Source organism: Theropithecus gelada, chromosome 19 (genome assembly GCF_003255815.1).
Source record: "Theropithecus gelada isolate Dixy chromosome 19, Tgel_1.0, whole genome shotgun sequence".
In the NCBI taxonomy this organism is placed as follows: Eukaryota; Metazoa; Chordata; class Mammalia; order Primates; family Cercopithecidae; genus Theropithecus; species Theropithecus gelada.
In genome coordinates, this window is record NC_037687.1 from 38637086 (window position 1) to 38663729 (window position 26644).

At 51.7% G+C, this 26644-nt stretch overlaps 2 protein-coding genes across 15 annotated transcripts in view; one reads left to right on the forward strand and one right to left on the reverse strand.

Moving 5' to 3' along the window:
* Positions 1–174: 174 nt before the first annotated feature.
* EXOSC5 (exosome component 5) lies at positions 175–11605 on the forward strand. The gene is made up of 6 exons (XM_025366308.1): positions 175–466; positions 4690–4803; positions 6006–6127; positions 8065–8205; positions 10404–10493; positions 11273–11605. The coding sequence occupies exons 1-6, from the start codon at positions 244–246 to the stop codon at positions 11363–11365; spliced, it is 783 nt and encodes a 260-aa protein (XP_025222093.1). The 5' UTR covers positions 175–243; the 3' UTR covers positions 11366–11605.
* A 2264-nt stretch (positions 11606–13869) lies between these two features.
* The window catches only part of TMEM91 (transmembrane protein 91), a 30042-nt gene continuing 17267 nt past the window's right edge, over positions 13870–26644 (reverse strand). The window contains exons 1-5 of one of the 14 annotated variants that reach the window (XM_025366318.1): positions 20736–20804; positions 19278–19516; positions 14988–15137; positions 14316–14387; positions 13870–14087 (exon numbers count right to left, since the gene is read on the reverse strand). In XM_025366318.1, the coding sequence (XP_025222103.1) occupies positions 14328–14387; positions 14988–15137; positions 19278–19487 (420 nt within the window). In that variant the 5' untranslated portion in view covers positions 19488–19516; positions 20736–20804 and the 3' untranslated portion in view covers positions 13870–14087; positions 14316–14327. Of the gene's footprint in view, positions 14388–14987; positions 15138–19277; positions 19639–20467; positions 20585–20735; positions 20805–20924; positions 21555–26644 lie in introns of those variants that run through there. The other 13 variants (XM_025366314.1, XM_025366322.1, XM_025366321.1 and 10 more) reach the window with 13 other exon arrangements.

Below are 26644 nucleotides of genomic sequence, written 5' to 3' on the forward strand. Positions count from 1 at the left end.
CAGTCGCCTCATTGTAGTTACTCCTGTAACAGGCAAAGAAGAGGGCAACCTGACCACGGCCTCAGGGATTTAGGGCCCGGGGGCCCAGAGTAAAACAGGTCACTGCCAAGGCCTGCCTCCTGTTCTCAACTGTCCAATGGCGTTGCCAGAGTTAGGAGGTGGGACTGGGCGGAGCCAGATTGTTGGTAAACGCTAAGCCACGTGCGGACGCCAGGACTGACGGCCGAGCCCAGCGCGTGCGCAATGGTTACGCAGAGTGTTCGCAGCGCGCGCTGCCGGGCGGAAGTGATAATCGCAGCCGCACGTGGGGTCGGCGCGATGGAGGAGGAGATGCATACTGACGCCAAAATCCGCGCTGAAATTGGAACAGGGTGCAGCCCTCGGGGTCCCGGCTGCAGCCTCCGGCACTTTGCCTGCGAACAGAACCTGCTGTCGCGGCCAGATGGCTCTGCTTCCTTCCTGCAAGGTAAGAACTTACCCAGGTCTTTTGGAGAGGGACTACCATGTACCGTGCAACGGAGTGCCCATCTCCCCACGATACCAGCTGGTAAATGTCACTCCTGCGTTGATACATGATTTCTTGTCCGATTGAATACTACTACATACGCAGGGATACATACATCTCTCCCTCACGACTAGAAAGGTGAAGATAGCTCCATCTTTGTAAATATGTCTGAGAATGACAGGCGGGGCAGACCGTCCCCGCAAGAATTGATATTTCAGAATAGGGAAAATCACCTCACCAGGGTAAATATCGCCCTTAACTAGATTCCTCCTCCTCACCCCCGCCCCCGCCTGCCCCACACACACGCCCGCTAGGTCCTTGCATCCCGGACTGACGCAAACCTGTCAATTTGCATACTCTGGACTGTGGCGGATCTTTCACCCACGTAAATACTCCTCAAATTGAAGATAATGTCACTGCCCTGGGTTGAAAAATACATCCCCACCGCTACCTCACTGCATCTCTCCACAGGAGTAAATATCCCTAAGATTACGGCAAGTCTTACCTATAGGGCAAATATCCCCTTCCCCTAGCTAAATAACTCTCAGAACCAGATTAACTCCAAGAATATTTCTCTTTAACGTTTGAGACAGGAGGCTGGGCACGGTGGCTCATGCCTGTAATCCCCACACTTTGGGAGGCCAAGGTGGGTGGATCACCTGAGGTCAGGAGTTCGAGACCAGCCTGGCCAACATGGTGAAACCCCAACTCTACTAAAAATACAAAAATTAGCCAGGCGTGGTGGTGGGCGCCTGTAATCCCAGCTACTGGGGAGGCTGAGGCAGGAGAATCGCTTGAACCCAGGAGGCAGAAGTTGCAGTGAGCCAAGATTGTGCCATTGTACTCCACTGTGCGCAACAAAACAAGACTCTGTCTCAAAAAAAAAAAAAATTTTGAGACAGGGTCTCACGATGTTGCCCAGGTTGGTCTTGAACTCCTGGACTCAAGCAGTCCACCTCCCAAAGTGCTCATATAAGTACCAGCCACCACGCCCAGCCCCAATACATTTTAACAAAATCTGGCTGCTGTGTTGATTGTGGGGAGTATGGGGGAAAACAGGGAGGTGATGGTGGCTCCAGCCAGAACAGGAGTAGTGGAGGTGATGAGATTCTGGATGTAGTTTGAAAGTAAAACGGACAAAACTTACCTATAGTTTGGTTTGAGTGCGAGGAAAAAGAGTCAGGCATAACTAAGGTTTCTGCCCAGATCTGTAAAAGTCTGGAAATCAGGAGAGAGACCCAAGCTGGACATAGGCAATTTGGAACTCTCTGGCTGTATATATGGTATTTCAGCCTATTGACTGAACGAAGTCAGTGTAGATGGAAAAGAGGTCCCAGGACCAAGCCCTAGGCCTTCCAACTTGAGCAGTCAGGGACTTGTGACAAGCAAGCTAAAGGAGACTCAGAAGGAACGCCCAGAGACTTAGGGGGAAACTGGGAGAGGGTGGTGACCTGGGGCCAAGAGAAGAGCATGTCTGAGATGTGAGGGCTGACAGCTGTTTCGGCCTTACTGACAGCCGGGTCAATGGAGGGTTGATCATTTGGAGGTCAGTGGTGACGATGTTGAGCTGCCGCAGTGGAGTGGTGGGGTCACAGAAAAGGAAGAATAGACAGCTGTTCAGGAGTTTTGCTGTAAGAGGATCAGATAAGTGGGGCAGGAATTGAAGATGGTTGTGGGGTCAACAGGGGAGAGAATTGCTGGAGCCACGTCTTGAAGAAGGTGAGAGGGGAGGGACTCTTGTGCTCAGGCGAAACACAGGCAGTTCATCTGGAGCCAGAGGCGAGTTCTATTTTGGTTTCTCCAGTCCTCAGGGCAGTTTTTCCTGGAACTAAGCACACCTTCCGTGTAAGGGCAAATTGGGCATCCCAGGAAATACCGCCTTAACCAGGGACCTTCCCGGACCCTCCCTCAGGCTTAGCACTTATGCTGAATTGAGATACCTAAAGTTTCTTCGAACCTAAGAATTAAGAAGGGGCCGGGCGCAGTTGCTCACACGGGTTGCTCACACCGGTAGTCCAAGCACCTAGGGAGGCTGATGAGGGTAGATCACCTGAGGTCAGTAGTTCTTTTTTTTTTTTTTTTTTTGACACAGTCTCGCTCTGTCACCCAGGCTAGAGTGCAGTGAAGCGATCACGGCTCACTGCAACCTCCACCTCCCAGGTTCCAGCGATTCTTCTGCCTCAGCCTCCCGAGTAGCCAGGACCACAGGCGCGTGCCCCCATGCCCAGCTAATTTTTGTAGTTTTTAGTAGAGACAGGGTTTCACCACGTTGGCCAGGCTGATCTTGAACTCCTGACTTCGTGATCCACCCGCCTCGGCCTCCCAAATTGCTGGGATTACAGGCGTGAGCCACCTCGCCCAGTCGAGGTCAGGAGTTGTGAGACCAGCCTGGCCAACATGGTGAAAACCCGTCTCTACTAAAAATACAAAAATTAATCAGACAAGGTGGCACGCACCTGTAATCTCAGCTACTCTGGAGGTTGAGGCACGAGAATCACTTGAGCCTGGGAGGCGGAGGTTGCAGTGAGCTGAGATTGCGCAACTGCACTCCAGCCTCCTGGGTGACAGAGGGAAACTTTGTCTCAAAAAAGAAAATAGAGACAGGAGTCTTGCTATGTTGCTCAGGCAGGTCTCAAACTCCTGGCCTCAAGCAGTCCTCCCACCTGGGCCTCCAGAGTGCTGGGATTACAGGTGTGAGGCACCATGTCTGATCTCAAATGTTTTGTTTTGTTTTGTTTTTTTGTTTTGTTTTTTTTTGAGACAGAGTCTCGCTGTTATCGTTCAGGCTGGAGTGCAGTGGTGCCATCTCAGCTCACTGCAATCTCCACCTCCCTGGTTCCAGCAGTTCTGCCTCGGCCTCCCGAGTAGCTGAGATTACAGGCACCCACCACCATGCCCAGCCAATTTTTGTATTTTTAGTAGAGATGGGGTTTCACCATGTTGGCCAGGATGGTCTCAAACTCCTAACCTCAGGTGATCCACCCACCTCAGCCTCCCAAAGTGCTGGGATTACAGCAGACAGTACTAGAAGCCAGGCTATTTATTTCTTAGGTCTTACCTCCTGTACCCCGTTCATAGCTTCTGGGGAAATAAGCAGGAATCAGGATTCATTTCAGATATTACTCCTTTCTCAGGTGTCCAGACTGGTGCAGAATTTGGGGGCCAGTGCCTAAGGGAAGAGCTGGGCTGGGGAAGCTTTGGAAAGAGAAGTTGAGAGCAGCTGCAGTAAGAGGGAGGATGGTTAGCTTTCAGGAAGAACTTCCTGTTAAAAGTTACTAATACTGGCCAGGCACGGTGGCTCACGTCTGTAATCCCAGCACTTTGGGAGGCCGAGGCGGGCAGATCACTAGGTCAGGAGTTCGAGACCAGCCTGACCAACATGGTGAAACCCAGTCTCTGCTAAAAATAAAAAAATTAACCGGGCATGGTGGCACGAACCTGTAATCCCAGCTACTCGTTAGGCTGAGGCAGGAGAACTGCTTGAACCCGGGAGGCGGAGGTTGCAGTGAGCCGAGATTACGCCACTGCACTCCAGCCTGGGCGACAGAGCGAGACTCCGTCTCAAATAAAAAAGAAAGTTACTAATATCAGGGCTAGGCATGGTGCTCACGCCTGTAATCCTAGCACTTTGGGATTACAGTTGCCCAGGAGTTCGCAACCTGCCTGAGCAACATGGCAAAATCCCCTCTTTACTAAAGATACAAAAATTAGCCAGGCATGGTGGCACGTGCCTGGAGTTCCAGCTACTTGGGAGGCTGAGGCAGGAGGATCACTTGAGCCCAGAAGGTTGAGGCTGCAATGAGCTGTGATGGCACCACTGCACTTCAGCCTGGGCAATGAGAGTGAGACCCTGCCTGAATGCCTGAATGCCTGAATGGATGAATGTTAATAATATCAGCCAAAGTCTGTTGCGCACTCAGCATGAGCCTCGCAGTGTTCTAAGTGTTCTCTTTGAATTGTGTCCTTTGATCCTCACAAGACGCTAGCGGGGAGCGACTGCTATTTTCCCCATATTACAAATGAGGATACGCAGGCAGATAAATGAAGTGAGTACTCAAAGAATCACTGCCAACAAATGGCGGGGGTGACATGGGGAGCCCTGGCCATCACGCTCAGTGCCACGAATGGGGCCCCAGGAGCAGGGAAGCTGTGAGTGAGGCCCTCCCGCCCTGCTGTCTCCTCAGGTGACACCTCTGTCCTGGCGGGTGTGTACGGTCCGGCCGAGGTGAAGGTCAGCAAAGAGATCTTCAACAAGGCCACACTCGAAGTGATCCTGAGGCCGAAGATCGGGCTGCCTGGTAATTGGGCCCTGCTGAACCTCTGAATAGTGCCCAGTTTATCATAACCACCCCCCAGCTCCTCCCTACCAGCTGCCCCGAGTCCCCACTCCCCGCTTTGGTCTCCACTCAGCTGTTTCTGTCTTTAACTCTCTGCCCTGTAAATCATCTTCTGTTGCTTCTCTCTCTGCCTCTAATTTCTCCCTCCTTCTTTCTCCCTCTCTCTGCCTCCACTCTCGTTCATTCCATTAACCTGTTTTTCTTTTCATTTATTTACTTATTTATTTATTTATTTTGAGACGGTGTCTCGCTCTGTCACCCAGGCTGGAGTGCAGTGGTGCGATCTTGGCTAACCGCAACCTCTGCCTCCCGGGTTCAAGCAATTCCCCTGCCTCAACCTCTCGAGTAGCTGGGATTACCGGTGCACGCCACCATGCCCACTAATTTTTTGTATTTTTTTAGTAGAGATGGGGTTTCACCATGTTGGCTAGGATGGTCTTGATCTCCTGACCTCGTGATCCGCCCATCTTGGCCTCCCAAAGTGCTGGTATTACAGGCATAAGCCACTGCGCTTAGCCATTTTTAAAAAATTTTAATTTCATATTTTTAAGACGGAGTCTTGCTCTGTTGCCCAGGCTGGAGTGCAGTGGCTTGATCTCAGCTCACTGCAACCTCCGCCTCCCAGGTTCAAGCAATTCTCCTGTCTCAGCCTCCCGAGTACCTGGAATTACAGGCGTGAGCCATCACGCCCGGCTAATTTTTGTATTTTTAGTAGAGACATTTCACCATGTTGGTCAGGGTGGTGTCAAACTCCTGACCTCAAGTGATCCACCCGCCTCATCCTCCCAAAGTGTTGGGATTAGAGACATGAGCCCCTGTGCCTGGCCCATTAACCTGTTTTTCCACCCTTTTACCCTCATATCCTTCAATCCCCACTGGCTGGGCCTACTAGGGTGGGAGTGGGCGTGGGTAGCAGCATAGACATGGAACTCCCAGGTCTTCTTCCCCTGGATGGTTCCTTTGGTGGATGCTGGAGGTAGCAGGGGTCGGTGGACAGCAGTCAGGCCTTGCCTTCTTCCTACTGGAATCTTCCATCATCCCAGGTACCTGCACCATCCCAGGCTGAGACTGTGGGCCCTTTCCAGGGATTTGGGTGGGGCGTATGGAGGAAGGTGAGTCACATGAAGGGGAAGACCCTGACAACCGCTCTTCAATTTCCCCAGGTGTTGCAGAGAAGAGCCGGGAGCGGCTGATCAGGAACACGTGCGAGGCGGTGGTCCTGGGCACATTGCACCCCCGCACCTCCATCACTGTGGTGCTGCAGGTTGTCAGCAATGCTGGCTCTGTATCCTTTCTCCCAGGCCTCCTCCTCCAGGAAGTCTCCTGATTGCTTCCCTTCTGGTGGCTATATATATGCTGTCTGCTAGCCAGAAAGACTTCAAACACTTAACAGGTACCAGCTCACTGAATAAGGAGAGCAAACACCCTGGGTGCTTACTTATGTGGCAGGCACTGTTCTGTGTGCCTTACACACATTAACTCATTTAATATAGCACATGCCCTTAATGATCCCCATGGAAGTGGCAGAGCCAAGACTTAGACCCAGACCATCTAGTTCTAGAGCCCAAGGACCCTGGCAGATGAGTGTTCTTATGTTCGCATGTTTTCGGTGACAAAACTGAGGCCCAGAGAGGGGAAGGGGCTTGCCCAAGGTCACACAGCTGGAAGGCCGCACAGGCGGGACTCAAGCCCAGGCCCGTCTGACTCCAGAGCCTGTGCCAATCACTTTTGTGTTTTTGGTTTTTTTCTTTGTTTGTTTGTTTTTGAGACAGGCTCACTCTGTCGCCCAGGCTGGAGTGCAGTGGTGCAGTGTCAGCTTACTGCAACCTCTACCTCCCGGGCTCAAGCGATTCCCATGCTTTAGCCTCCTGAGTAGCTGGAGTTATAGGTGCCCGCCATCACACCAGGCTAATTTTTGTATTTTTAGTAGAGATGGGGTTTTGCCGTGTTGGCCAGCCTGGTCTCGAACTCCTGACCTCAAGTGATCAGCCCACCTTGGCCTCCCAAAGTGCTGGGATTACAGGCGTGAGCTACTGTGCCCAGCTGGCAATCACTTCTACTCGGCACCTCAGTGGATTTCAGGCCCTCAGTGCTGGGGGCGCCCTGAGCAGACAGCGGCTGAGTCAGAAGCTTGGCCTTGAAAGATCTCCCTGTCTGAGGTGAGGGAGGTTGAGGTTGAGGACCAGAATTAGGCACTGTAGAAGGCTTTACTGGAACATGGCCCTGAACTGGACAGACATTTTATGGATGGGCAGAGAGAGAAAGTATTGTGACCCCATTTTACAGAAGGGGAAAGTAAAGCCCAGAGGAAGTGGTGGAGGATCAGCAGCAGAGCTGGAAGCGGTTGACTCTAAAGCTGTGGCCTTTGTGTGGCCTGCTCTGCCTGGAGAAGACACACATGAGGAAACTGAGGCAGAGTCAACTGACTCCCAACCTGTGCTGTCTTTCCACTGTGAGCTCCCTGCAGGCAGCAGCGCAATGGCTCTTCTTCCATTGCCCTGCTAGCTCTGTCACCGCTGAGTGGCTGCTACCCAAGTTTTGAGCCTGGCTTTGCCAGTGCCTCCCCCATGTGACTTTGGAAGGTTTCTTCCCTTCTCTGACCCTACTTGCCAACAAATGTGTGGTACGTACTTCAGTACATACCTATTGAATATTATATTCCCCGTCTCACAGATGAGGAGATTGAGACTCTAAGTCATTTGTTCAAGGTCACACAGCTGAGAGAGCAAAACTGGGTCTGGAACCCAGGGCTACTTGATCCCTGGACCACTTTTAAGCACTCTGCCATACTGCCCTTCTGTGACCGATTAGTGATGTCTGCCACAGGCATCAGCCTGGTCGGGGGAGGCATGGATCTGCTCTGCTGGCCAGGCCTACAGTAGAAACTTCTTAGGCTGGGCACAGTGGCTCATGCCTGGAATCCCAGCACTTTGGGAGGCCGAGGCAGGTGGATCACCTGAGGTCAGGAGTTTGAGACCAGCCTGGCCAACATGGTGATACCCCGTCTCTACTAAGAATACAAAGATTAGCTGGGTGTGGTGGTACATGCCTGTAATCCCAGCTACTCAGGGGGCTGAGGCAGAAGAATCGCTTGAACCCGGGAGGTGGAGATTGCAGTGAGCTGAGATCACACCATTGCACTGCAGGCTGGGCAACAAGAGCAAAACTCCATCTCCAAAAAAAAAAAAAAAAAGAAACTTAACCATTGCCTGTGGTGCTCAGCTCCTGGCCTGTTGTCTGAATGCTGCCTGCATGGCATTGGTGGATGCAGGTGTGCCCATGCGGGCTCTCTTCTGTGGGGTCACCTGCGCCCTAGACTCTGATGGGACTCTCGTACTGGATCCTACATCCAAGCAAGAAAAGGTAGGTGTGAAGATCGGGGTGGCTGAAGGGCAGAGGCCAGACAGCTCCCCCTCCCTTCCTCCAGGCCTCACTTCTCTGCAGACAATAGGCTCATGCCACCTCGATCCCACTTAGCAAGGGCTGCTCTTATCATCGTGGTTCATTTAGCAGCAAGTGCTAGAAACCCAGCTCAAACTTGCTTAATTAGAAAGGAAATGTGGGGCCGGGTGCGGTGGCTCACACCTGTAATCCCAGCACTTTGGAAGGCCGAGGTGGGCAGATCATCTGAGATCAGGAGTTCAAGACCAGCCTGACCAACATGGAGAAACCCCGTCTCTACTAAAAATACAAAATTAGCCAGGTGTGGTGGTGCATGCCTGTAATCTCAGCTACTCAGGAGTCTGAGGCAGGAGAATCACCTGAATCTGGGAGGTGGAGGTTGTGGTGAGCCGAAATCGCACCATTGCACTCCGGCCTGGGCAACAAGAGTGAAACTCCATCTCAAAATATAAATAAATAAACTAGAAAGGAAATGTATGTCCGGGTGTGGTGGCTTACACCTGTAATCCCAGCATTTTGGGAGTCCGAGGCGGGAGATCACCTGAGGCCAGGAGTTCGAGACCAGCCTGGCCGACATGGCGAAACCCCATCTCTACTAAAAATACAAAGGTTGGCTTGGCATGGTGGCACGTGCCTGTAATCCCAGCTACTCGGGAGGCTGAGGCACGAGAATCACTTGAACCCAAAGGGTGGAGGTTGCAGTGAGCTGAGATCGCGCCACTTCACTCCAACCTGGGTGAAAGAGTGAAACTCCATCTCAAAAAAAAATAAAACCAGGACTTTAAACAGCATCAGGATGTCCTTGCTTCACTTCTCATCCCTGCCTTTCTCTCCCCGTCAGCTTCATTCTCTCAGCCAGCATCTCTCCTGAGGCTGGGACTGACCCCTTACGTTCCATTTCCATCCTAAGAGGCTCAAAAGCAAACAAGAAGACAAGAGAGCTTTCCTCGTCGGCTCAGGTGCAGTGTCCTAAGCTCAGGTTATTCTGAGTTTTCTGCCCAGTGCTATAATGGTCCCCTCCAGTCAAGAAGACAGAAACCACTTGGAGAGTTTCAGATGGAGGGAGTTAAATGCAGGGACTTTGTAACAACAGTGTTGGAGGAGCTAGAGGAGGAAAAAGGAACCAGGAGTGACACCCAAAGATGAGAAACCCCTCCCAGACCTGGGCTGCACCTGCGAGCCAGCTCCTGCTCTGTCATGTTGGAGACATCATCTCAATTGGTTCTGCATGCACATAGCATGTCCTGCCTCTGCCCTGGCCACTGAGGTCCAGAACCCACCCCACCTCCATGGCTGTCACACAGCCACGGCCATCAGCGCCTGCCATTGTCAGTGAGGACCAGGGTGCTGCTCTTCTTCCATACTCCCACCTCATTACTGCTGGAAACTAGCTGGTAAGGGAGTCTGGGACATACAGCTTGCTGGCTTCCAGCCCCTGTGGGGCAGAGCATGGAAGGGTGACTGGGAGGCCGAGAGGCACCAGATAAGTGAGTGCCACTGTGGCTAGCCCCTTGGGGCAGGAATACTAAGCTTGGAAGCCCCTGTCAGAACCGCGTGGTTGGAATAAGGGGCATGGAGTACAGTTCTACAAAGGAATGGCAGAGGGCTATACCCGGGGAAGTAGGGAAGGAGTGGTGTAGACAAAAAATGACTGCGCTTCATGCTTGATAGGTGAGCACCTGGCTATGGAAAGGGAGAGGCCTGGAGGCCAAGGGTCCGGAGTCCCCTCAGTGGGACTGGCTGCAGGTGTGTGGTGGGAAGCGGGGTGTTGAGACAGGGTCTCACTGTCGCCCATGCTGGAGTGTAGTACGATCACAGCTCACTGAAGCTTCAAACTCCTGGGCTCAAGCAGTCCTCCCACCTCTGCCTCCTGAGTAGCTGGGAACTCAGACATGCACCCCCATGTCCAGCTACTTTTTTTTTTTGTTTTCTTTGTTTTTGTTTTTGTTTTTTGTTTTGTTTTGTTTTTTAAGAGATGGGGTCTTCCTCTTTTGCCCATACTAGTCTTGAATTCCTGGCCTCAATCAGTGTCCTGCCTCGGCCTTCCAAAGTGCTGAGAGTATTGTCATGAGCCACTGTGCCTGGCCAAAGGACTGGCTGAGATTTTATCTGGGGGGAAGGTCCTAGGTCCCCCACCACCTTCTACCCTTTGTACCTAGGAGGCCCGGGCAGTCCTGACCTTTGCCCTGGACAGCGTGGAACGGAAGCTGCTGATGTCCAGCACCAAGGGGCTCTACTCGGACTCTGAGGTACCAGCATGGGGATGAGGCAAAAAGCCAGAACCTTCCTTCCCACTGATATACGGTCTTGTCCCAACTCTGCCCTGGATTCTGAGAGGCTTCAGGAGAGCCTCTTACATTTCTTCTTGTAAAAAAGAGGGAGTTTTCAAACTTCATGGTCCCAGAAACCTTTGCGGAAATGTTTAAGGGAAGCCCAATTTATGAGACAGGCAAAAAGAGGATGAGCTCTGTTTGAAGTCAGAAGAGGGCCTGTGATGGTCCCCCAGCTCCCAGCTCAGAGTGGTGAGCCACGGGAATTCCGGGTCTCAGGCTAAAAGACAGAGCCTGGAAACTCTTGGACCAGACTGTCTGCAAAAGCATGTCCAACCTGGACTTCAGGAATCTAGGAATACATGGCAGTGAAGACTGGGAGTCTCTTGATTCCGTGGCTCTTAGATTATTTAGGCTCAAGGGGCCCATGGCTGTAAAATCCCAAGACCACTCCAATTCTGTGCAGTCTCCAGTTCCATAGCTCTGCAAAGCTGGGGCCTCCAAGGTCTGAGGATGCCTGATTGGTCTGAGTCCTGTTGCTGTCAGAATCTGATCTTGAAGCCCTTTGCCCTTTTCCTGATCTCTAAAAAACAGCTCATGAAATGGGAAATAATCCCTCACCACCTGCCTCACTTCGGGGCAGGGGAGTGATGGGAGGTTAAGGGAGTCAGGTGGGGTCAGCAGAAACTCCTGGGTCAACTAAGTCACGTGTGCATGCAGGGCTCAGCCCCCAGCACTGACCGGTCTCTCCCGCACAGCTCCAGCAGTGCCTGGCTGCGGCCCAGGCCGCTTCGCAACACGTCTTCCGCTTCTACCGGGAATCGCTGCAGAGGCGTTACTCCAAGAGCTGAGGCAAGCTGGGGCAAAGGGCCGCTCCCACTGCCTCCACCCACTCACCCCCTGTAGCCTGAAGCAAACCAGCGGCCCAGCCTTGCCTGTCTGTCCTGTGGGCTCCTGTGAGCCTGCAGCTCTGTAACCACAGGGCTTCTGTGGGGAGGCCTTGGCCTGTGACAGCCCCCAGCAAGGATAACATTCAGAGGAGCTCACATTTATGGAATAGATGAGTCAATAAATTAATTCACTTTAACAAATGTCTGTTGAGCACCCATTGTGTGCAGGCCCTGCTAGTGAGATCCCAGAGGAGCAGGGAGGTAAACTGGAATTTGTCAGGTGGTAGTAAATCTATAACAAAGTAAAAAGCAGGGAACAGGAGTTTGGGAGAGTCCCTTTATGGAGGGCAAATTCAGTACATCAGGCATCAGTGCCTCCACAGAGCAGGGCACCTCAGAGGGGCCCTGAAGGAGGAAAGGGCATGAGCTCTTGGATAACGTGGGGAAGGAGCCCCCAGGGACTGGGGACCAGCTTGGTGAACAGGGTGGCCAGAGCCAGTGAGCAAGAGCAGGAGAGCAGATGGGGCTGCGGGGAACGGGCAAGCATGCAGGTGGGACCTTGTAAGCCATGGGGGGGAGTCTCACCCACCAACCCTGTGAGATGGGGCTGCTGTTATAGTCTCTGTCTTGTTTTGTTTTGAGACGGAATCTCGTTCTGTTGCCCAGGCTGGAGTGCAGTGGGGTGATCTCGGCTCACTGCAACCTCCGCCTCCCAGGTTCAAGTGATTCTCCTGCCTCAGCCTCCTGAGTAGCTGGGACTACAGGCGCATGCCACCACACCCAGCTCATTTTTGTATTTTTAGTAGAGACGGGGTTTCTCCATGTTGGTCAGGCTGATCTCTAACTCCCGACCTCAGGTGATCTGCCCACCTCTGCCTCCCAAAGTGCTGGGATTACAGGCATGAGCCGTCGTGCCCGGCCTAATTTTTGTATTTTTAGTAGAGACGTGGTTTTACCATGTTTGCCAGGCTGGTCTCGAAATCCTGACCTCAGGTGATTTGCCTGCCTGGGCTGCCCAAAATGCTGGGATTACAGACGTGAGCCACTCTGCCCAGCCTAATTTTTGTATTTTTAGTAGAGACGGGGCCAAACCCTGCCTGGAGTTGGAGGCAGTCCCATTCAAACCAAATGGCCTGCGATAGGGAAATGGATGCATCCTTAAGGAAACATGGAAGTGTTGGCACCTGGACAGGGAAAACACATCTGCCACAAGCACTTAGCAGAGGCACATAGGAAGTACTCACTAAGCACACTAAGAGGGGCTAGATATTATCAAGCAACAAAGGCTAGGCTCGGTGGCTCACGCCTGTAATCCCAGCACTTTGGGAGGCTGAGGTTGGTGGATCACCTGAGGTCAGGAGTTCGAGACCAACCTGACCAACAAAGTGAAAATCCATCTCTACTAAAAAATACAAAAATCAGCCAGGTGCGGTGGTGCGCGCCTGTAATCCCAGCTACTCAGGAGGCTGAGGCAGGAGAATCGCTTAAACCAGAAGGTGGAGGTTGCAGTGAGCCAAGATTGCGCCATTACACTCCAGCCTGGCAACAGAGCAAGACTCCGTCCCAAAAAAAAATAAAAAATACAGAAAATTAGCCAGGCATTGTGGCACACGCCTGTGGTCCCAGCTCCTTGGGAGGCTGAGGTGGGAGGATCACTTGAGCCTGGAAGGTTGAGGCTGCAGTGAGCCAAGATCGTGCCACTGCACTCCAATCTGGGTGACAGAGGGAGATCCTGTCTCAAAAAAATAATAAAAAAAAAAAGCTCAGAGGGAGACAGCAACAGCAGTCATTTCCATATATGATGCCTTTAATCCTCACTACAGCCCGAGGTGTGCAGAAAGTCCCATTTTGCAGAGGAGAAAAAATGAGGCTTCAAGAGAAGTCACTTGGGCCAAGCTTACACAGCTAACAGGTAGAGGAGTAAGGGCTTGGAACTCAGCTCTCTCCAGTTCTCTGCTAACCACCAATATTGGAATGAGAACATCCTGCTGTTTAGAAACCGGCAGGCATGGTCGCTCATGCCTGTAATCTCAGCTTTGGGAGGCCAAAGCGGGAGGATCAGTTGAGCCCAGGAGTTTCAGACTAGCCTGGGCAATGTAGCGATGATGCCTTATCTTTACAAAAAAAAAAAATTTTTTTTTTAATCAGCTGGGTGTGGTGGCAGGTGCCTGTAGTCCTGGCTACTTGGGAGGCTCCTGGGCTCAATCAGGAAGATTGCTTGAGCCCAGGGGTTCAAGGCTGCAGTGAGCCATGATTGTGCCACAGCACTCCAGCCTGGACAACAGGGAGACCATCTCTCAAAAAAAAAAAAAAATTCCTCTTCCCCTTTTCCAGCTCAGGTCTCACGGGGCAAGCACCCTGGGGATGCCCACCATAGCCCGTCACCCTGACCAGTCAGTCCCCTGTTGGTCTCAAGCACCCCCAACCCCTTCCATCCTCCCACACACATGAACAGACTCTGGTTTGCTGCAAGAGTGTCTGGTGTTTAATCTCACGTTGCTGCCGCCCGATGAGCGGTGGCCAGGAAGGGGAGGGGTTCCAGTCCAGCTCGCTCCCGTTTCTAGATGCTCCTGCCGCCGCCGCAGCCTCATCCACCAAGAGTCTCCACTCTCTGCCCACATGATTTGCTGGGCTGCCGGCCTCAGGGTTCACAGTGAGGGCTGTAGGGGCAACTAGGGCGGGTCTCGGGAGGCAAGGTAGGCGGCCAGGGTCACCAGGGCAGCCGCATACGTGCACACGCCCAGCCCGACGGCGAGGACCCCCAGCAGGAAGGCACGGCGGGAGGCGGCCCCTGCCCCCTGGATGTCCCCCTTGGCCCAAGCCTTGTTGGTCTGTAGAGGCAGTGGGCAGCAGTGACCCAGGCATCCCCTCAGTCCCAGACCCTTCCCCTGGTCTCCCCCACCCAACATACCCATTCATTCATTCATGCATGTATTCCAAAAGCAGATATGTAGCACCTACTATAGGTCAGGCACTGGGGATGCTAAGTGATTAATAAAAACATTAAAATGGTATATGCCACTGTTCTAACTCATTTGATTCTCACATTGGCCCAGAGGTAGCTATTATTCCCACTTTACAGATGAGGAAAGTGAGGCACAGGGAAGTTAAGTGACTTGCCCAAAATCTTGCAGAGATCTGGGCACCGTGGCTCACGCCCGTAATCCCAGCACTTTGGGAGGCCAAGGTAGGAGGATCACTTGAGGTCAGGAGTTCGAGACCAGCATGGCCAACGTGGTGAAACCCCGTCTCTACTAAAAATTCAAAAATTAGCCGGGCATGGTGGCGCGTGTCTGTAATCCCAGCTATTCAGGAGGCTGAGGCAAGAGAATCACTTGAACCCAGGAGGCGGAGGTTGCAGTGAGCTGAGATTGCACCACTGCACTCCAGCCTGGGCAACAAAGTGAGACTCAAAATATATATATATTGCAGAGAGTGGCAGACTCAGGATTTGAGTTCAGGTTCTTAACTAACACTCTGGGCTGCCCTCCACCTTCCCGCCTCAGGTATATGGCTCTTTGTTTGTGTGGGGCATTTTTCTCTTTTATGCCCAGTCCCCTCCGAGTCCCACACACAGACTGACCTTCTGGGCTAGACAGAAGGCAGCGATGCCCACAGGCCAGAAACAACACAGCATGGAGAAGACAGCCAAGCCGAGGTGGTCGTGGGGTAGAAATGGTGAAAGACGGCTGCCGCCATCCCAGTCCGAGTCACTGTCACTGGATGACATGTCCTACAGGCAGGAAAGTGCCCAGGTAGGCATCTCCAGCCACCTTTCCTGCCCCATTGCTCTGCTCTCCATAGCCCTCAAAGGCCAATACCTGCCCCCAGGGCTTCCCCAGAGATACAAAGAGAAAAAAATGTTCAGAGATGGGCTTTTGGTGTTTGTTTGAGACAGAGTTTCGCTCTGTCACCCAGGCTGGAGTACAATGGCACAGTCTCAGCTCACTGCCTCCCAGATCCAAATGATTCTCCTGCCTCAGCTTCCGGAGTAGCTGGGATTACAGACACGCGCCATCATACCTGGCTAATTTTGTATTTTCAGTAGAGACGGTGTTTCACCATGTTGGCCAGGATGGTCTTGAACTCCTGACCTCAGGTGCTCCACCCATCTCAGCCTCCCAGAGTGCTGGGATTACAGGCATGAGCCACCACACCAGAGATGGACTTTTGACATTTGTATCCTGGAGCCCTTTGAAGGGAAGCTATGGACCAGGTCTCCAGAGAAGAGCCCCAACCACACCCAGAGTTTTCAGTTCATTTTCAAGGGGTTCACGGATCCAATCATGGATGCTACAATTGTTTATAATGTCTGAGTGAAAAGCCCCTGAATGACCGGGCGCAGTGGCTCATGCCTATAATCCCAGCACTTTGGGAGACCAAGGTGCGTGGATCACCTGAGGTCGGGAGTTGGAGACCAGCCTGGCCAACATGGTGAAACCTCGTCTCTACTAAAAATAAAAAATTAGCTGGGCATGGTGGGGTGCCCCTGTAATCCCAGCTACTCAGGAGGCTGAGGCAGGAGAATCACTGGAACCCAGGAGGTAGAGGTCGCAGTGAGCTGAGATGAAGCCACAGCACTCCAGCATGGGCGACAGAGCAAGACTCTGTCTCAAAAAGAAAAGCCCCTGAACGGGGACAAACGCCACCGAAACAAGGAAACTGCAAAAAGATGGAGATTATTGGCCGGGCACAGTGGCTCACACCGGTCATCCCAACACTTAGGGAGGCCAAGGCGGGAGGATCATTTGAAGCCAGAAGTTTGAGACCAGCCTGGGCAATATAGCAAGACCCCATCTCTACAAAAAAATTTAAAAATTAGCTAGGCATGGGCCGGGTGCAGTGGCTCACGCTTGTAATCCCAGCACTTTGTGAGGCCAAGGATGGCAGATCGTGAGGTCAGGAGATGGAGACCATCCTGGCTAACACAGTGAAACCCCACCTCTACTAAAAACACAAAATCAAAATTAGCTGGGTGTGGTGGCACGCACCAGTAGTCCCAGCTACTCGGGAGGCTGAAGCAGAAGAATGGCATGAACCCGGCAGGCACAGCTTGCAGTGAGCCGAGATTGCGCTACTGCACTCCAGCCTGGGCAACAGAGTGAGACTCCATCTCAAAAAAAAAAAAAAAAAAAATTAGCTAGGCATGGTGTCTTGTGCCTACAGTCTCAGCTACTTGGGAAGCTGAGGCAGGAGGATGGCTTGAGCCCAGAAGTTTGAGACTCCAGTGAGCTATGATCACATGTCTGCCCTCCAGCCTGAGCAATGGAGCAAGACCCTGTCTCTAATAAATAAATAAAAGATTGAGATTATAAAATGCTCCAATGGCCTAAATGATTAGGGCAAACCTGCCTGCTGGAAACTAATGTAGAGTCTAGATTTTTAAACCTTTTTTTTTTTTTTTTTTTTTTTTGAGACGGGAGTCTCGCTCTTGCCCAGGCTGGAGTGCAGTGGCTTGATCTCTGCTCACTACAGCCTCCACCTCCCAGGTTCAAGTGATTCTCCTGCCTCAGCCTCCTGAGTAGCTGGGATTACAGGTGTGCACCACCACACCTGGCTAATTTTTGTATTTTTTTATTTAGTAGAGACTGGGTTTCACCGTGTTGGCCAGGCTGGTCTTGAACTCCTGACCTCGTGATCCGCCCGCCTCAGCCTCTCAAAGTGCTGGGATTATAGGCGTGAGCCACCGAGTCCAGCCTAATTTTTGTATTTTTAGTAGAGATGGGCTTTCACCACATTGGTCAGGCTGGTCTTGAACTCCTGACCTCAAGCCGTTCATTTGTCTTGGCCTCCCAAAGTGTTGGGATTACAGGCATGAGCCACAGCGCCTGGTCCCACATGCTTTTATTACCATGTGACTTTGATATCCCTCCCCATCAAGGGATGAGTTCTGTGTCCCCTCCCCTTGAATTTGAGCAGACTCATGACTCACTTGTAATTAATAGAATGTGGTGGAAGTCATGTTACGTGACTTCCAAAGCGAAATCAGAAAAGGTGAGGCAGCTTCTGCTTTGCTGCAACATTCATGCTGCAGGCTGGAGGTACATAAGCAGCCTGACTGCCCTGAAGCTGTTATGCTGTAAGGAATCCCAAAGCAGCTTATATGGAGGGACCACATATGGAAGCTCTAAGACTCGGCTGGGCACAGTGGCTCACGCCTGTAATCCGGCACTCTGGGAGGCTGAGGTGGATGGATCACCTGAGGTTAGGAGTTTGAGACCAACCTGAGCAACACAGTGAAACCCTGTCTCTACTAAAAATACAAAATTAGCTGGGCATGGTGACACAAGCCTGTAATCCCAGCTACTCGGGAGGCTGAGGCAGGGGAATTCGCTTGAACCCAGGAGGCGGAGGTTGCAGTGAGCTGAGATTGCACTATTGCACTCCAACCTGGGCAACAAGGGCAAAACTCCATCTCAAAAAAAAAGGAAGCCCTAAGACACCATGAAGAAAGAGAAAAGTACTCAGCCAGCTCCTGACTGTTCTAGTTCCACCCACCAGCTGAATGCAACCTCATGAAAGACCCAGAGGCAGAACCATGCAACTGAGTCCCAAATTCCTGACCAACAGAAACCATAAGAGTTCATCGTGATTGTTGCCTGCCTGCCTTGCTTCTCTTCCTTCTCTCTCCTTCCTTCCTTCCCTTCTTTCCTTCCTTTCTTTCCTTCCTTTCTTTCTTTCTCCTTCCTTCCTTCCCTTCTTTCCTTCTTTCCTTCCTTTCCTTCTTTCTTTCCTTCTTTCCTTCCTTCCTTTCCTTCTTTCTTTCCTTCTTTCCTTCCTTCCTTTCCTTTCTTTCCTTCCTTCCTTTCCCTCTTTCCTTCTTTCCTTCATTCCTTCTTCCTTCCTTCTCTCTTTCTCTCTCTTCTTTCTCTCCTTCCTCCCTCCCTCCCTTTCTCTTTCTCTCTCTCCCTCTTTCTCTTTCTTTCTTTCTGTCTGTCTCGCTCTGTTGCCCAGGCTGGAGTAAGGTGGTATGGTCATAGCTCATTGCAGCCTCTACCTCCTGGGCTCAAGTGATCCTCCCACCTCAGCCTCCCGAGTAGCTGAGACTACAGGAACACGCCCCCACACCTGGTTAATTTTTTTTTTTTTAATGGGGTCTTGCTAATTTTCAGAGGACAAAATGAAAAATTAAATAAAAATAAAGATGGAGTCTCGCTATGTTGCCCAGGCTAGTCTAGAACTCCTGGGCCCAAGCAGTCCTCCTGCCTCGCCTTCCCAAAGTGCTGGGATTACCAGTGTGAACCATTGTGCCTGGCCTGGAATGAGAAATTATAAAAAGTGACATTAACTTAAAAAAAAAAAAAAAGGGAAGGCTGGGCAGGAGTTTGAGACCAGCCTGGGCAACATGGCAAAATCTCTTCTCTACAAAAAATACCAAAAAATTAGCCAGGCATGGTGGCACATGCCTGTGGTCCCAGCTACTCAGGAGGCTGAGGTGGGAGGATTGCTTGAGCCCAGGAGGTCAAGGTGGCAGTAAACTATGATCGCTCCACTGCACTCCAGCCTGGGCAGCAGAGCGAGACCCTCACACACACACACACACACACAGAAAAAAGAGCAGGGTGGACAAAAGCCAGAGATGCATGCACTCTGAAGACACCAAACAGCAGAGTCAGAGATCAGAGGGAAGACAAAGCCAAAAGCCAGGCAACAAAGATGAGAGACAAATCTGGAGAGAAAAAGGTAAAGAAACCAGGAGAGACATAAAACAAGAAGAACCGTAACTGGAAATCTCAGAAGCCCACGCACAGCTGGGAAGTGAGACTCCAGGCCTAAGGCAGATCGGCACAGCTGTCAGCCTGCCAGATGCTGGCCGTAGTGGGGCTCACTCCAGCCCCCTCCCATGCCTTCCACTAAGGTCTGCTGTTCCTACCTCAACATCAGGGGGCCTTGGTTCCCCCAGGCCAGCGCTGACAGAGGGAAGAGGCGGTGACAGGAACTGCAGACCCCTCAGGGACTCGGCAAAGGCTATTTCTCTTAAGGCGGACCCCAGCTCATGCCTGCCAGGCTTCTGGGCAGGGGTCTCACATTCTGTGCTCTCCAGCAGAGGCTGTTGAAGCTCACGAAAACTAGGACTGTCCATGGCTTTGGGAAAACTCCAAGAGGGGTTTCCTAGGGGTAGGGGGAAGAAAAAGACAAGTTGTAAAAGTCTCACTTCACTCAACTTCTGACCCCTTGCTTTAGAGAGACACAGGCAGAGACCAGTGAGTGCAGTGGTCCTCAGACCCATTTTACAGATAGGGAAACTGAGGCCCAGAGAGAAAAAAAGATTGGCCTCAGGTTACAAAGAGAACTTAGGACATTCAATTTTGGGCATTTCTCTCTCTTCTTTTCTTTTTTTTTTTTTTTTTTTTTTTGAGACAAAGTCTTGATCTGTTGCCCAGGCAGATCCACCACTGCAGATCCGCTAGAGTGCAGTGGTGCGATCTCAGCTCACTGCAGCCTCTGCCTCACGGGTTCAAGCCATTCTCCTGCCTCAGCCTCCCAGCTAGCTAGGATTACAGGCACCCACCACCATGCCCGCCTAATTTTTTAAAAATTATTATTATTTTTAGTAGAGACAGGGTTTCACTGTGTTGGACAGGCTGGTCTCGAACTCCTGACCTTAGGGGATCCACCAGCCTCGGCCTCCCAAAGTGCTGGGATTACAGGCATAAGCCACTGCACCCAACCAAATTCTGGGCATTTCTCTCAGGCAAAAGCCACATACCCATCACACTTATCCCAATAAGTTGCACCTGTTGAACCATGCCTTACACACTTACCTGCCCCATGAACACCCCCAACACCCATCCCAGGTTCATACCCTGTGACCACCTATCCAGGTCCACGCACCCCTCCCAGTCACACACACACCCATCCCCTACCCCCAGTGCTGCCTGGAACTTCACTCTAGTCTACATTCCCCCTCCTCTGTCCCCTAGACCTGCCCCCTGAAGTCCCCTGCCACACAGCCCCATCTAGGCAAGCCCAGCCTCCACCTCCACACATTCATCTCCCAAAGGACTCCTTGCATATTTGCCCCAAACGTCAGCATCCCTTTCAGGCCCCCAACCTCCTTACACATTTATCCCAATGGACTCCATGCACAACCCTACTTCCCACTGCATCACAAACCACAGACACCTGTGCACACACACGCACCCTGGCCCTTTCCCCTATTCTCATGACCTCTTGCATGCCTGCCTCACTCATCAGGCCCAGGCACCCCTGCCCTACTCCACCCACACACCCATGACTCCACACAACTCCCACACACGCACCAGCTTTCCAGAATCCTTGGCACACCTCGCCCCACAAACACCCTCAACCCCAGCACACATACACGTACGCACGGAACACAACCAGAAAGAATATTCTTCTTGTCCTACGATCCCCCTGGGAGGTCCCCAAGCCTCCTGCCCGCTCATTCCAAACCTTGACTGAGCCGATTTCCTCGCCAAAGCTTTGCCCTCTCATCCCCAACGCCAGGACCCAGGGTAGGGGCTGTGACCCCCACCCACCTACGCCCCTCGCTCACCGCTCACGATCACAGGCCGGGGGCCTCCTGAACCCCCGCAATGTCACCCGCCCAGACCCTGCCACCGAGGGTCCGAGGGGCGCGGGGACCTGGCGCTTTGCTCTTCGCGGGTCTCGGCGCCCCGGGCCCGCTGCGTGCGGGGGCGGGGACGGGGCGGGGCGACGGCCTCCCAGGCTCTGTCCCTCCGCAGCGTCCGGCGAGGGGGCCCTGAAAGCCGACTTCAGCGTCCAGGAGCAGGTTCCTACGACTCCCGGGGGTCTGGGAGCAGGCGGGAATCCTCGGAGAACGGTAGCCCCTTCCTCGTGAGTCCAGGCCCAAGCTCTGCCGGAGTAGAGGGCACCCCTGATTCTCCAGGGCCTTCCTGGCTTGGCCCCGCCTCCCTTCCCCTTTGCGCAATAATAGCCAGTAATAATAACAGCAACAAGGACAGTGCGCCCTGTTCTAAGTGCTTTGCAAATAAATTTACATACACATGTATTCCTCAGCAAAACCCTAAGAGGCATAATTGTTTATTGTCCGTTTCACGCGGGAGTAAACTGCAAGCCGAGGTTAGGTAAATTGCCTAAGGGCATATCATTGGTTCATTGAGAGCAGACTGTACCCAAGCCCTGTGTGAAACGCTTTACATTCATCATCGCATTCATTCCTCCTCTCAGTAGCTCCGCGTTTTGTTGTTGTTGTTGTTGTTGTTGTTGTCGCTGCTATTTTAGTTTGGGGTTTTTGTTTGTTTGTTTTGTTTTGTTTTTGAGACGGAGTCTTGCTCTGTCGCCCAGGCTGGAGTGCAGTGGCATGATCTCGGCTCACCGCAACCTCGGCTTCCTGGGTTCAAGCGATTCTCCTGCCTCAGCCTCTCGAGTAGCTGGGAGTACAGGGGCAAGCCACCACGCCCAGCTAATTTTTGTATTTTTAGTAGAGATGAGATTTCGCCATGTTGGCCAGATTGGTCTCGAACTCCTGACCTCAGGTGATCCTCCCGCCTCAGCCTTCCAAAGTGCTGGGATTACAGGCATGAGCCGCCGCGCCCGGCCAGGTTTCTTTTATTTTTTAAAAGACGGGGTCCTGCTCTGTTGCCCAGGAATGCAGTGGCACGATCATTGCTCACTGTAGCCTCAGCCTCCCAAAGCGGTGGGATTACAGGTGTGAGTCACCGTGCCTGGCCTATTTTGTTTTGGTGTGTTTTTTTTGCCGGGGGCGGGGGGGGGGGGGGGGGGGGGGGGGGGGGGGGGGGGTGCTGAGGGGGTGTTGGCTTGTTTTTCATCCCTGTTTTGCAGATAAAGAAACAGGCTCACGGGCCAGGCCAGTGGCTCATGCCTGTAATCCCAGCACTCTGGGAGGCCAAGGCGGGTGGATCACGAGGTCAGAAGACCGAGACCATCCTGGCTAACACGGTGAAACCCTGTGTCTACTAAAAATACAAAAAATTAGCCGGGCGTGGTGGCGGGCGCCTGTAGTCCCAGCTACTCTGGAGGCTGAGGCAGGAGAATGACATGAACGCAGGAGACAGAACTACAAGTGAGCCGAGATCGCGCCACTGCACTCCAGCCTGGGAGACAGCGAGACTCCGTCTCAAAAAAAAGAGAAAAAGACTCACCTGTATGCTCACTTGGCCACAGTAAACAGCTGGTACCAAGCCCAGCAGACTGTAACCCAGGGCTGTGTTCCTGTGGCCCTTGCTAAGCCAATGGGTGAGGAGGAAGCAGAGACAGGTGGGGTGGGAGTTTCTAGGGAAAGAAGGCTGAGGAGTGGGGTCCAGTAGGGGGTGATTGCTTCGATTGTCAAGTGGTACAGTGATGTTCATGAGTCAACATTTGGACCCACATAGACCTGGTTTCCTTTCCAGGCTCTTTTTGTTTGTTTGTTGTTTTTTTGAGACAGAGTTTTGCTCTTGTTGCCCAGGCTGGAGTGCAACGGCGTGATCTCTGCTCACCTCAACCTCCGTCTCCCAGGTTTAAGCGATTCTCCTGCCTCAGCCTTGCGAGTAGTTAGGATTACAGGCATGTGCCACCACGCCTGGCTAATTTTGTATTTTTAAGAGAGACAGGATTTCTCCATGTTGGTCAGGCTGGTCTCGAACTCCCGACCTCAGGTAACCCACCAGCCTCAGCCTCCCAAAGTGCTGGGATTGCAGGCGTGAACCATGCTCCCGGCCCCTTTCCAGGCTCTTTAAGGCACTGAGCGTGTGGCCTCTAGACAGTGCCTTTACCTCTCTGATCCCCGATTTCTTCACCTGCAAAATGGGGATAATGCTCCTTGCCTCTTATGTGATACTCTATGTACTTAGAGTTGCTGTAACAACAAATGTCCAACATTGGGAGCCTCTCTGAACCTATTTTGGTTCAGGTGCTGCCTAGGAAATAGAAAAATAAAAAATGAACAAATATCCAACATTTATCCAAAGCCGGGCAAAGAAAGCACTCTGAACACATTTGATGGTGTTTATTAATATTATTATTTACATCCATCTCCATCGGACTGATTACAAGACTCTCCCTGTCTTGCAAGCTTCCACCTCCTTCATGGAGCCTTGTATAGGCCTCCCTTCCCAGAAGCCCTCCATTTCACCAGACTGGAGGATTCCCTGGCCTTTGTGGGGCTGGAGTTCCCTCGCTCCAGGGCTCCAGGGCTCCATGCCAAGAGTCCAGATGCTGGCGCTGGCACTGGCCCCACTCCCGGGGAGAACAGATGGTGTCTGCAAGTGCACTTGGCTCAGCCAGTTTCTGGCAGACGACAGAAGCAGGGAGGGTAGACAAGAGCGTGAGGGGGCAGGATTGTTTCACCCAGGAGGGATGCCCTGTTACTGTCTATCTCAACCTTGCTCTCATTCTTTTCATATTTCTATGAAGTATACTATAGGCCGGGTGTGGTGGCCCACGCCTGTAATCCCAGCCCTTTGGGAGGCCGAGGAGGGAAGACTGCTTGAGCCTAGGAGTTCGAAACCAGCCTGGGCAACATAGCAAAACCCCAGTCACCGAGGCTGGAGTGCAGTGGCATGATCTCAGGTCACTGCAACCTCTGCCTCCTGGGTTCAAGCCATTCTCCCACCTCAGCCTCCCAAGTAGCTGGGATTATAGGCACTTGCCACCATGCCCGGCTAATTTTTGTACTTCTAGTAGAGATGGGGTTTCACCATGTTGCCCAGGCTGGTCTTGAACTCCTGACCTCAAGTGATCTGCCCGCCTTGGCCTCCCAAAGCGCTGAGATTGTAGGCATGAGCCAGCGCGCCTGACCAAAAACGATTTAAAAAAAAAGAAAGAAAGAAAGAAACATACCGGCCAGGCATGGTGGCTCATGCCTATAATCCCAGCACTTTGAGAGGCCGAAGTGGGCGGATCATAAGGTCAGGAGTTCAAGACCACCCTGACCAACATGGTGAAACCCTCTTTCCACTAAAAATACAAAAATTAGCCAGGCATGGTGGTGCGCACCTGTAATCCCAGCCACTCGGGAGGCTGAGGCAGGAGAATCACTTGAACCCGGGAGGCAGAGGTTGCAGTGAGCCAAGATCATGCCACTGCATTCCAGGCTAGGGACAGAGCGAGACTCTGTCTCAAAAAAAAAAAAAGAAAGAAAAGAAACATACCACATATTTTTCTTGTTTGTAGTTTGAATCCTGCCACATCAGTGTCGACACAACAAGGGCTGAGATTTGATCTTGTTTTTTTCACTACTGTGCCTCAGGGCCTAAAACAGTACCTGGCAGAAAGTGGGCCTTTATTACATATGTATGGGATGGGGGCATGAATTACCACCAGCCTCCAGCCTCAGTTTTTCACCAAATCATTGAGCTTTGGGTCCTCTTATCCCTCTAGGCCATCCTGGAGATTAATTCACTTCCAGTTAGAGCTCTCTGGCTGCTGTTAGCCTCGTACAGTCTAAGAGGCTACACCTCTTAGTGTTTGCCATGGGTCTGGAATATTAAACATGAGATTCCAGCTGGGCACAGTGGCTCAAGCCTGTAATCCCAGCACTTTGGGAGGCCAAGGTGGGAGGATTACTTGAGCCCAAAAGTTCAAGACCAGCCAGCGCAACAAAGTGAGATTTTGTCTCTACAAAAAATAAAATGAGCTGGGTGTGGTGATGCATGCCTGTGGTCCAAGCTACTCGGGAAACTGAGATAGGAGGATTGGTTGAGCCCAGGAGGTAGAGGCTGCAGTGAGCCATGATTGTGCCACTGCACTCCAGCCTGGGCAACAAAGTGAAACCCAGTCTCAAAACTAAAAAGACAAACAAAAAATCACAAGATTCCAGCAAGGATTGTCAACAGAGACTGAAACTATTAATTTGATTTGATAAAGAACAGGATATTTATTTAGTCTCAAAGTATCTTCCCTTAGATTACTTATTATAACAAAAAAAAGTATTCATGGATAAAATTGGCAAACATCACGTTAACCAGATGATACAAGTTAATATCACCATTAACAGGACAAATTGACCTTAGTTGCCTCTGACGTGAAGCAAAGAGGGAGACACATATCATTTCTTTGGTTTTCCTGCCAAAATGCATAACTTAAATCTAATAATAAGAAACATGAGACAAAGCCAAAATGAGGGACACTCTACGAAGGAGGTGGCCTATAACCTTCAAAACATCAATGTTATGAAAAAACAAAGTAATAATAATAATAACAATAAAATAAAGTGCTTGTCAGGTACAGTGGCTCGTGCCTGTAATCCCAGCACTTTGAGAGGCCGAAGCAGGAGGATTGCCTGAGCCTAGGATTTCCAGACAAGCCTGGGCAACAAAGTAAGATCGATCCCCATCTCTCCAAAACTTTTTTTTTTTTTTGAAAGGAAGTCTCACTCTGTCGCCCAGACTGGAGTGCAGTGGCACGATGTCAGCTCACTACAAATTCTCCCAGGTTCAAGTGATTCTCCTCCCTCAGCCTCCGAGTAGCTGGGATTACAGGCACGCACAACCACGCCCGACTAATATTTGTATTTTTAGTAGAGACAGGTTTTCACCATGTTGCCCAGGCTGGTCTCGAACTCCTAGCCTCAAGTGATCCCCTCCTCCGACCCCTACTGCCTCAGCCTGCCAAAGTGCTGTGATTATAGGTGGGAGCCACTGAGCCCGCCCTGTCTCTCCAAAACTTAAAAAAAAAAAAATTAGTCGAGCATGGTGGCACACACCTGTAGTCCTAGCTACTTGGGAGGCTGAGGTGGGAGGATCACTTGAGTCCAGGAGTGGCTATGATGGCCACTCCACTACAGTCTGAGTGACAGAGCAAGACTCCAAGTCAAAAAAAGGGGGGTCAGGGAGGAAAAAAATCCTGTTGTATGCTACGACCTGGATGACCCTTGAGGACACTATACTAAGTGAAATAATCCTGTCATAAGACAAATACCGTAGGATTCCACTTACATGACGTACTTAGAGTAGTCACATTCACAGAGATAGAGAATAGGATAGTGGCTGGGTGCGGTGGCTCACACGTGTAATCTCAGCACTTGGGGAGGCCGAGGCGAGCCGATAACAAGGGCAAGAGATCGAGACCATCCTGGCCAACAGGGTGAAACCCCGTCTCTACTAAAAATACAAAAATTAGCCGGGCGTGGTGGTGCGTGCCTGTAGTCCCAGCTACTTGGGAGGCTGAGGCAGGAGAATTGCTGAAACCCTGGAGGTGGAGCTTGCAGTGAGCCGAGATTGTGCCACTGCACTCCAGCCTGGAGACAGAGCAAGAATCCGTCTCAAAAAATGAAAGAAAAAAGAAGAGAGA

Excerpts from the sequence above, each read along its gene's own strand:
- EXOSC5 (XM_025366308.1), top strand. The coding sequence starts at position 244 with ATGGTTACGCAGAGTGTTCGCAGCGCGCGCTGCCGGGCGGAAGTGATA. Across the intron at positions 6,128-8,064 it reads TTGTCAGCAATGCTGGCTCT|CTCCTGGCCTGTTGTCTGAA; the intron begins GTATCCTTTCTC and ends TGTGGTGCTCAG. Across the intron at positions 10,494-11,272 it reads GGCTCTACTCGGACTCTGAG|CTCCAGCAGTGCCTGGCTGC; the intron begins GTACCAGCATGG and ends TCTCCCGCACAG.